Source organism: Cucurbita pepo, chromosome 14 (assembly GCF_057944985.1).
Source record: "Cucurbita pepo subsp. pepo isolate OVF chromosome 14, ASM5794498v1, whole genome shotgun sequence".
NCBI classification, from domain to species: domain Eukaryota; kingdom Viridiplantae; phylum Streptophyta; class Magnoliopsida; order Cucurbitales; family Cucurbitaceae; genus Cucurbita; species Cucurbita pepo.
This window is the reverse complement of record NC_141811.1, coordinates 12,554,551-12,565,263: the sequence shown is the minus strand read 5'-3', so window position 1 is coordinate 12,565,263 and position 10,713 is coordinate 12,554,551. Positions and strand designations below refer to the sequence as shown.

At 37.9% G+C, this 10,713-nt stretch overlaps 2 protein-coding genes across 3 annotated transcripts; both read right to left on the bottom strand.

The window, feature by feature from the left end:
- On the bottom strand, window positions 1-4,253 carry LOC111810556 (rac-like GTP-binding protein ARAC1). Of its 2 annotated transcripts, XM_087117221.1 has the most exons (8): window positions 4,146-4,253; window positions 3,746-4,018; window positions 3,210-3,297; window positions 3,015-3,124; window positions 2,853-2,916; window positions 890-954; window positions 742-807; window positions 1-656 (listed from the first exon to the last, which is right to left on the bottom strand). In XM_087117221.1, exons 2-8 carry the CDS (start codon window positions 3,842-3,844, stop codon window positions 555-557), a joined length of 594 nt encoding a protein of 197 aa, XP_086973347.1. In that variant the 5' UTR covers window positions 3,845-4,018; window positions 4,146-4,253; the 3' UTR covers window positions 1-554. The 2 variants fall into 2 exon arrangements, with proteins under 2 accessions (XP_086973347.1, XP_023553041.1); XM_023697273.2 differs by having other exon boundaries at window positions 3,746-4,216.
- Window positions 4,254-5,268: 1,015 nt separating this feature from the next.
- Window positions 5,269-9,222, bottom strand: LOC111810430 (3-dehydroquinate synthase). Its single transcript, XM_023697136.2, has 8 exons — window positions 8,742-9,222; window positions 8,468-8,618; window positions 8,133-8,300; window positions 7,806-8,032; window positions 6,873-6,996; window positions 5,947-6,009; window positions 5,717-5,860; window positions 5,269-5,641 (listed from the first exon to the last, which is right to left on the bottom strand). The coding sequence occupies exons 1-8, from the start codon at window positions 9,074-9,076 to the stop codon at window positions 5,510-5,512; spliced, it is 1,344 nt and encodes a 447-aa protein (XP_023552904.1). The 5' UTR covers window positions 9,077-9,222; the 3' UTR covers window positions 5,269-5,509.
- Between the last annotated feature and the right edge of the window lie 1,491 nt (window positions 9,223-10,713).

Below are 10,713 nucleotides of genomic sequence, written 5' to 3'. Positions count from 1 at the left end.
TTAAAAAGAAAAAGTCAAGCAACTCAAGCTTGGCAGCTTCATTTGAAGTAAAAACAACTCCAAAGAACTATTTATGCTCTATGCTACACAAACAAAACCACTATTGTCAAAGTCAGAATGCAAATTCATAAATAAAAGAATCCACCAATGTTCGTTCCTCTTTGAAGCAAGCACCCACTTCCTCCCTCCATACATACACTTTTCATTTCAAGCATATACTCCTAATGCCCTTTTCAACCATACTCCTCCCTCACATTCCAGTATCCATATCTCTATCAGTACATATTTAGAACCACAAAGGCTAGTAGTATAAGGTGAGCACTGAGGAGCATGTCGTCTCTTCTAATTCGATACCACGTGATTCCCAGGAAAAGAGGTAACAAACTACCCGATGATGCTTCACAGATATTGCGTGTATTCCGGGACAGAAAAATAAATCAGACTTTTAGGCCACTACAGAATCAAAAGGAAAGAAAGAAAGAAAGAAAAAAAGAAGAATGAGAGAATACAGGCAGACAAAGGGTGGTGTCATGTTTCCACAACTACAGCTTTGCTCATAATATCGAGCACGCTCTCTGACCTTTGGCCTTCTTTTTCTTCTGCTTTGGAGGTTGAAGTACAACCTTAATTGCTGCATCAAAAACTCCCTTCACATTCTGTGGTTATATCATGTTCAAAAGCACATTAATAATCCACAACTGCAATTCCATAACACTAGTTCACTCGTACCAACACGAATACCTGCTGAGTTTTTGAGCTGCATTCAATGTATTCAGGAGCACCAATCAGCTTTTGAAGCTCCTCTCCCTTGACATTGACATGAGAGCCAATTATATTATCACAGCAAGAACAGCTTGAAAATAAAACACCAATAAAGACGATCATTTACCTGAGCTGTTGAAATAGGAACTGCACCAGGATGGTCAATAAAGAACTGCTTATCATCTCGAAGATCTAGCTCGTAAAAAATCAACATCAGTGAGAAGTAATCCAGGGCAGTCGACGATGGCACCGCACACGTTAGCACATTAAGCATAAATATGAATATCACACAAATAGATCCCATCACCGAATTAGAGAAGACAACAGACAAGATCAATACCATTAACTTGTAGAATCCATCTCAGTTAGCTGTACTATGTAACTTCATTATGGATATCACAATCTAATTAAGAAGGAATTGTACATGCAGGCTTGCACGAGAGTAAGAGGAAACACAAGTTTTAGTGAAAGTTTTTCTCTCTCTGCAGCAAGCCGAAGTCTAGGCTTGCTAGGCTTGCTCTGAGCTAATAAATGAAATCCAGTGACCGAACTCTTCCGTGTTACTTGTCAACAAGACGAACCACACAACTTAAACAGCAAGGCAGCAGTGTCATTTATAGGGTTTTCTTTATAATAAAACCTCACAAAAATGGTGCTTTTAAGTCTCAACATGGTGTATCCTTTCTAGGGTTCTCCTTTTAGTGTGAACAACACGACTTTTTCAAGACAATCAATAAAAAAGGGGGTTAAAAATACACTATCCTTATAACTTGACACTAGAAATTGTGAAAAGAAGAGCAGAAGGATCCTAAATATATCTCAACAGAGAAGACAGTATACCAACAAACTGTTCTACAAGCTAGCACCAGCAGTGTTTATGCTGTTTTGATCACATTGACCGGTGCTATACTCGTGATATACTAACAAGCGTTGAAAGCTTGCTGAAAACACGCATGAAGAAACTAGGCGATAAACACCATCCCAAATTAATAATAAGCACAAGGGAAGATTGTTTAAATGCGCAATACATAATAACAATGAAGAAAAACAAAAATACTGGGTAGAAAGCCCAAAGATAATGTAAATGCATATGAAGGGCAGATTCCTAAAATGAACAAACGCTCCCCCAACACTTGACTCACAATCTTCTTTTACATATGTGAGATAAACTAAGAAGGCCTCAAGGAGATTATACTTTATTACGTTTCTCAATTTTGTTAAGTACTTGGTGCAGATTGTTCCATATGAGCTTTACAGCCAATCACCAGAGGATTGAGGATTTTGGAAGGCATTGTTGCATCTCCTTAGTTGTTAAACTGAGGACTCCATGGGCAATTTCTGTAACAGCCTAAGCCCACTGCTAGTAGATATTGTCTTCTTTGGGCTCTCTTTCGGGCTTCCCCTTAAGGTTTTTAAAACACATCTACTAGAGAGAGGATTCCACACCCTTATAAATAATGTTTCGTTCTCCTCCCCAACCAATGTGGGATCTCACAATTTCAGTCTTGATCATACTATAGTGTGCTGGAGTGTAACAAGAGATTTTCTTGTGATACGGTGGTAGATGGGTATGGGATTTTAAGTTAAATGAACTTGATTTATTCATTCTAGAGCCTATACTACTGACATTTTTACACACTTTTTCCTTTCATTGCCAAAATTGTTGACTAGTAGTCCGAGTTCTTGCATGCAGGCCTTTCATCTTTGAGGGTGCGTTTCACCTTTCATCTAGAGGCCTTTACACACTTTTTTTTTTTTTTTTTTTTTTTTTGAAGTTTCAGCTCCTCTGGCCGCTCTTTCTAGCAGTATATATCGTTTATACTTGCCTATAATCTTCCCACTCCCATCAAATACAATTATTTATAATAGATATCTGAGTGAGCAATCAAGATTAAGTGTTATTAGTTAACAGCATGCTTCACTTATCAAGGCAGGTATTCATCAGTCAGATAATACTTTCTAAGATTTCAAAATGAGAAATGATGGCACTGCCAAAACATACATTATCGAAACTACAACGAAAAATAAGCCAAAGCCTATCAAGAAGCAAATAACGACAAGATTCAAAGAACATAAGAAAAATATTTTACCAAGCTTAGTTCCAACCAGAACAATAGGTACTCCTGGTGCATAATGCTTCAACTCTGGGATCCACTGAACATTATGACAAAAAGATTGAAACAAATCTTTAGTAACTATGATTCCGGAACTAATAAATGTTCAAAACCAGGGGAAAACATCTATTATTCTACCTTTTTAGAAACATTTTCATAACTGGCCTTGCTAATGAGAGAGAATGCCAATATAAAAACATCTGCCCCACGATAACTCAAAGGTCTTAGCCGGTTATAATCCTCCTGTCCTGTTACACACAACAACAAATTCAACCTCGAAAGAATGTAGTAGGTAGAAAAAAGAAAGAGAATAGATTAAGATTAGCAAAATACCAGCAGTATCCCACAATCCTAGGTTAACAGTGCTCCCATTTACAACCACATTTGCACTGAAATTGTCAAAAACTGTAGGCACATAATCCTACATTCCAGCACATTCAGAAGAGAACAACAAAATGTAAGTTTCTTACAACAGGAAAAAACCAAGAAAACATTGATTGAGAAAGAAAGAATGGAAAGATCATATCAATTTAAAATTTGAAAAAAGAAGACATGGATTCAATTTCTGCAACGCAATCATAGACCAGAGTTCTAACATTAAGTCTTACAAAAAAAATAAAACAAGAAATTATAGATCCCATATTCACCATGATTTGCCTGAATGAAGCCAATTGTTTATACAATGCAAGACATTATCATGAAACATTCTCAGACATATACGTGAATCCTAGCAATAGAAAGCAAAATGGGTAATGATAACTTAAAAAGAAACAAATAAAACAATCCAATCAAGCCAAGCACCTCATCATACAATCTAGCCAACAGCAACGTAAATGGAAGAAAAGAGAGAGAGAGAGAGAGAGACTGACAGTGGGGAAGGTGTTGCTGGTATAGGAGATAAGGAGACAAGTCTTGCCAACAGCTCCGTCTCCAACGGTGACGCACTTGATGAACCTTGAAGCGCTCATTGTTGAGAAGCCAGAAAGAGGGGGTGGCCGGCCTCAGATCGTGAACCTGAGGACAAAAGAAAGAAACACCGGTGCTAAACTAAAAACGCCGTGGTTGATCTGCTCCAGTTGCTCCGTGCTCCGGCGGTTGTGAAGGGGGGGAAAACACGAGAAGAGGGGCAATTGGAGAAAACCCTAAAAGGGGGGGGAAGAGAAGAAGGAAGAGTGTAAGGGTTGGAGAAAGAGGGAAAGAGAGTAACAAAGGAAGAAAATGATAGAGAATCAATGGGGGAATGGTTGCAGAGAAGGAAGAGAGAGAAACCTTTGACGCCGGGAAATATTGCCGATGAAGCGTTCCTTCACCAAACCAATCGTCGCCAACAAACCTTCCTTGGTTCTTTTTTTTTTTTTTTTTTTTTTTTTTTCTTTTTTTTTTAAAATTTAATTTAATTAAATTACAAGTTTAGTTGAGCGTCTAATAAAATTTTAAATTTTTATTTAAAAGATTAATGGATTTTAAAAAATAAATAATCTGGTGACTTATTAAGTATACATTGAAAAATAAAAATATGAGTTTAAGAATAGTCAAAAAAATTGATTATTCAAGAATTAAGTGCTTTTAAAAGTGAAGGTGAATTGAATTTAGAATACCCGATTGATTGAATTTACTTTCGAAAAGTTTCAATTTAGTCCATTTGTATATTTTTTTTACTCAACTTTATTAAATGCTAATAAAATAGAAAACTCAAAATGTGTTGAATTGAAAAAATCTTTTGGACTAACCCAAAAAATTTTAGGTTGGTTGAGTTAGTGACTAGGCAACCCAGGCAACCCATAATAACTCAAGTGAGTCGTTGAATTGAAAAAATCTTTTGGACTAACCCAAAATTTCAGATTGGTTGAGTTAGTGACGTGTTGAGTCGACTTAGATTAAAGAAAATCTAACCCAACCCAATATAAAAACTAAATTAAAAATTTTAAGGTTATAGAGTGGAGTTCTTTTTTAATTTAACTGAATTTTTAATATGGCATTAGTGGACTGGAGGATGGATTTTGCTGTCCTATTGGGTTGTGAACCATAATCTTATCATTGTTCTTTTCACAAATTTGAAAGAGATAAAACAATAATTAACTGAGAAAAATATTATTTTTCTTTCCTTAAATAACATTATTTTTTCAATTAAATTTTAAAAAAAAATACAAATTGCATTTCTATTCTATTTTCCATAACCATTTGTTCAGTCTAGAAAAACATATATGAAACTTTAGCTTCATTTAAAAAAAAAAAAAAAAAAAAATCATTGAAAACCTTTAATCGAGCGGTTTGGGGCAACTTGAACATAGCTCAACTAACTCAAATATACTCTCGACTTGCTCAAATATACTCTGGACAAGTCGAATATACTCTGGACTAGGAAGTCGGAGACGTTCAATTTCTAACCAAATAAAAGATAAAAGAGATAAAGCTTTATTTCTCTCAGTAGTTCTTTCACAGCTCTAGAATGGTGGATCAGGTGTTAAAAAACATAGCATTATCAGATTCCAGATCACTCATCACATGGATTTTCTAGTGAATATAAAGGAAAACTAAGGCTAAAGGGAAGAAGCAGAGAGCCAGAGCAATATCATAAACGTATGGTACAGAACTTACGCACACTTCGGAACGAGCTCTTCTAGATCATTGAATCAAGACTTGCAAAATGAATGAAGCGTCTCGTCCAACGCCTTCCTGTCATAATCGCCGGTGAAAACGCAGTTTCCTAGAGGACCTTTCAGGAGAATTAGCCTTAGTAGCCCATCAGCAACCTTCTTGTCGACCTGCCATGCAAATCGAGCTTAGAATACTGAGAGACAATAACATGAAAGTAGAGTGGAACACCCTAAATCACTTACTGCCATTATCGATTTAAACATCTCCACCGTCATGCTGTCGGGAGGTGCAGTAGGCAACTTTGCCTGTTTTAGAATGGCAAGAACTCTGCTCACAATCGTATCATCAATCCATCCGAGACGATATGACATGTCAACTGCCATTACCTGAAAATTGGCAAAGAAACCCAACATTTAGAATTGGTATATATGAAGTAGAATGCAGAAATGGTTTGAACTCAGTGATGCAATACCGTGCCAACTGCAACAGCTTCTCCATGGAGCCACTGGCCGTACCCGAACCCAGTTTCTATTGCCTATAGAACATTGCACAGAATGAGAAGCTAATAAGAAAGGAAAAGTACTCAGAAAGCGACACATGATTCATGAACAAAAAAATACATTCTTCGAGCGAGCAAGCCATGAGATGATTTCTGCGATTGCAGACTGCAGGAACGAACAAGGTATGATTTGGCCCAACACAAAAAGAGAGGATTGGAATTGAGAAACAAATCATATTAGAAATATAAATTGTTTCTACAGTATGACGAGTTAGTATAAGATTCGACATCGGTTGGGGAGGAGAACGAAACATTCTTTATAAGGGTGTGGAAACCTCTCCCTAGCAGACGCGTTTTAAAAACCTTGAGGGGAAGCCTGGAAGGGAAAGCCTAAAGAGGATAATATCTGCTAGCGATGGGCTTGAGTCGTTACAGATGATATCAGAGCCAGACACTGAGCGATGTGCCAACGAGGAGGCTGAGTCCCAAAGAGGGTAGATACGAGGCGATGTACCAGCAAGGATGCTGGACCCTGAAGGAGAGTGGATTGGGGGGTCCCACATCGATTGGACAAGGGAACGAGTGCCAATGAGAACATTGGACCCCCAAAGAGGGTGGATTGTAAGATCCTACATCGGTCGAAGAGGAGAACAAGACATTCTTTATAAGGGTGTGGAAACCTCTCCCTAGCAGACGCATTTTAAAAACCTTGAAGGGAAAATCCAAAGAGGACAATATCTGCTAGCGGTGGGCTTGGACCATTACCGTTAGTGTCTAAAGTAAAGTAGGAAGGGCAATGGAAAATATTTGATGATCAAAATTGGTATGTTCAAACAATATATTCTTCATTGCCTCACAATCAAGTTGTACAGCAAACAGAGTGAAAGAACCCATCTTACATGTCCGAATGTGTGGCCCAAGTTCAGAGTTGCCCTTAGTCCGCTTTCCTTCTCATCCAATGAAACAACCTCAGCCTTGTTCTCACATGAGCGTTTTATCGCATAAGCTAAGGCGGCCGGATCCCTACAACGAGCCAACAGATTAAACAATTTCAATCAAACATCCATGTAAATGACAACAAAACTACAAGATAACCCAAGTATTTGATGTACTTGGAACCCCCCACTCTTGAGTAAAATGACTCAAGTCCTAATCCAACAAAGAATTGGGTACCTTCCTACTTTCTCACTCCCTTTATTTATAACCAAATTCCTAATGACAACAACTTCTCTAACTGATTACTATTATATCCTTATTACTCTAATTCTGTCCTAATAACGTTCCTATCAATAAATATCAGGAGATAGAAAGAGAAGCAGCTTAACAAAACACGAGATGAACAAAATGGTAATTGAATAAGTAAACAAAAGCCCTTCATACAAGGAAAGCTAGTGTATATCTAATGAAAACACTATAAGTGGAAGGACTCTATAGAGCCGAAATGAAATTTATAGTCTTGTAGATATCAAACTAAAATACAGAATAATAGGAGAACATATATAAATTCAGCTTCAGTTAAAAAATAGATTAAGATGATTAAATTTACCCAAAATGTAACGGATCAAAATTTTGAGTTTCGTGTTGATATAGGAGCATGAGGTCCTCAAAGTTCAAATTCTTACTATGTTATCTCCATCTCTTTCATTTGATATTAATAGCACATAGATTGAAGCCTCATGAATGAAAATAATATTCAAGTCGCCTACTAAAAACTCAAACTTTTGGCTCTAATAGTGCAATTTTCATTTATGACAGTCAATTTAACTTCATTTAAATGCTTTAGCAGAATAGAAGCATATTGGACATAAATCAATAACATTTTACACACGCACCTTGCCATCAATGAAGGCATGTTCTTCTCCTGCCATTCAAAAAACTCGGCATCCCTAATAAGCCCATACTTGATGACCTCCGCAAAACCAGAAGCCAGTTCCCTTTCAGGTAGTGTGTTTAATGTATCGGTATCTACAACGACACATTGAGGTTGATAAAACGCACCAATCAAGTTCTTCCCCAGACGGTGATTTATCCCTGTCTTTCCCCCAACTGAAGAGTCCACCTAGAACACACAGGTAGAAGAACAAGAAATGTTAAACAAAGGATCATCTCAAGTTTAAAAAGAAAAAAGCTAAAAAAAACACTTCAGAAAAGCTGCATACTTGTGCCATAACAGTCGTGGGAATCTGAATGAAGTTAACCCCTCGGAGGAAAGAAGCAGCAGCATAACCACACATATCGCCAATGACACCACCTCCAAGGGCTACAAATGTACATCGCCGATCGAGCCGCGACTCGATAGCCTTGTCAAATACTTTCATGAGTGTGTCCTACTAATTCAAGATAGTGATTAGTTTCAATTCTTGGGAGAAATTGGAAGAGCCAAAAAGTTTTACAGGGAGGGGGAAGTTTTTACATTCCAACTTCTTATACATGCAATCTTTCAATTTTAACAATGACATTTAGGGAGCAGAGGAAGCTAACTTAAACTACTCACCATATTCTTGTACTTCTCACCATCTGGTAAAATCACACTTTCAATTGAAACATTAGGATTCCCAACAGTTAAAGCTTCAGCAACTTTATCTAAATACAATGGTCCAACAGTATCATTCGTGACTATAAGCACTCTCTTCCCATGAACATGCCTGTAAATTTAGTAAGACCAGCACAGATAAGGAGAGAAGCCAATGAACCATCAAACAATTCATTTCCACTAATTAACTTCGAGTTCTTACGTGACAAACACAAATTCATTTTAATTAGCATACCTCTGGAGAATCTCAGGCTGATCAAGAAGACCGGATCCAATGTAAATCGGATAGCTCCGGTCACCCAAATCCACCTCAACAATCGTCGGAGCAGAGGAATCAGTTTTACTCGCTGACTGATCCATAATCTGAGCAGATCTCGCCCAACTCTTCCCTCTCATCGGCCTCATACTCAAACCAGAAAATCCATTTCGATTCAACTCAATCCGAGTTGGAGACGAACGGAAATTGACAGAATAGCGATTGCGGATCGGGAAAAAGCAGCGGACGGCGGAGGATTTGACAGTGAGGTCAGAGGCGGGAGAAAGACAGAGAGAATTTGGGATGGTATCCATGAATCAGAATACCTAGGTCGTGGTGGAAGAGATTTACGGCGGCGGAGAAATGGAAGGAGTTGGTGGAGAGTTTGAGGCATTGGAACGAAGAAGAAGGGGAAGAGAGATGGGAGGCGGGCGTCGTTCGATTCAGTGGTGGCGGGCGGGTTAGGTGGGGGCGGGTCGAGGTTGGTAAGGGAGTTACCAATATCTCGCGATAATTTATGATTATACTGTATGTATCGCGATATATTAATGAGAATTTGACCCAAACCGAAGAATGTGAATGAAATTGGTTTCGGTTCTCAATTATTTTTTAATAAAAATGGAATAAAAAAATTATTTATGTAATTTAGTTTATTCAAATTAAAAAAATTAAAAAATTTTGTTTTTAGAATTTGAATATTTCCTTTAAAAAATGGTAAGAAACAACCAAATTTAGTAATAAAAAAACATTGACAATTGTTATTATTATTATTATTATTATTGGAAAATATTTAAGAATGGGTAGTTGGAGAATAAAATAAAACAGAATGGGCCCACATAACATACAATGACCCCATTAAACTGTAGTCCTTAGCTTATACCCATCAAAACCCAACGAAACTCTCCGAGACAATTCGTTTGGACCCATCGAAATCTAACATAACTTCCGGACTCGACCACCCGTTTATACCCATCGAAATCCAACAAAACTCCGGACTCGATCACCCGTTTATATCCATTGAAACCCAACAAAACTTCCAGACTCGACAATTCGTTTATACCCATCGAAATCCAATAAAACTCCTAGACTCGACCACCTGTTTGTACCATCAAAACCCAACCAAAACTCTCATACTTAACAACTCGTTTATACCCATTGAAACCAAACAAAATTCTCAGACTCAATGACTTAGTTATACCCACTGAAACCCAATAAAACTCCCAGACTCAACAACTCGTTTATACCTATCTAAACTTGACAGTTCGTTTGTACCCATGGAAACTCAACAAAACTCTTAGACTCGACAATTCGTTTGTACCCATCGAAACCCAACAAAACTCCCAAACTCGACTCGTTTATACCCATCCAAACCCAACAAAACTCTCAGACTCGACAATTCCTTTGTGCCCGTCGACACCCAACAAAACTCCCAGACTCGACAACTCGTTTATACCCATCCAAACCCAACAAAACTCTCAGACTCGACAATTCGTTTGAGCCCATCGAAACTCAGCAAAACTCACTCAACAATTCGTTTGTGCCCATCGAAACCCAACAAAACTCTCAGACTCGACAATTCGTTTGTGCCTATCGAAACCCAACAAAACTCTCAAACTCGACAATTCGTTTGTGCCTATTGAAACCCAACAAAACTCCCAGACTCGACAACTTGTTTACACCCATCCAAACTTGACAACTCATTTATACCCATCGAAACCCAACAAAACTCTCAGACTGACAATTCGTTTGTGCCCGTCAAAACCCAACAAAACTCTCAGACTCGACAATTCGTTTGTGCCCATCGAAACCCAACAAAACTCTCAGACTCGACCATTCGTTTATTTTCATCCAAACTTGACAACTCGTTTATACCCATCGAAACCCAACAAAACTCTCAGAGTTGACAATTTGTTTGTACCCATCGAAATCCAACAAAACTCTCAGACTCGAC

Bases quoted from the DNA above. Each gene is read 5' to 3' on its own strand.
- LOC111810430 (XM_023697136.2), bottom strand. From the start codon at position 9,076: ATGGATACCATCCCAAATTCTCTCTGTCTTTCTCCCGCCTCTGACCTC. The intron at 8,301-8,467 runs GTGAGTAGTTTA...TTGAATTAGTAG, and splicing joins GTGAGAAGTACAAGAATATG to GACACACTCATGAAAGTATT. The intron at 8,033-8,132 runs GTATGCAGCTTT...TGTGTGTTCTAG, and splicing joins CCACGACTGTTATGGCACAA to GTGGACTCTTCAGTTGGGGG.
- LOC111810556 (XM_087117221.1), bottom strand. From the start codon at position 3,844: ATGAGCGCTTCAAGGTTCATCAAGTGCGTCACCGTTGGAGACGGAGCT. The intron at 2,917-3,014 runs GTAGAATAATAG...CATAATGTTCAG, and splicing joins ATGAAAATGTTTCTAAAAAG to TGGATCCCAGAGTTGAAGCA. The intron at 808-889 runs GTAAATGATCGT...GTCAATGTCAAG, and splicing joins TTCCTATTTCAACAGCTCAG to GGAGAGGAGCTTCAAAAGCT.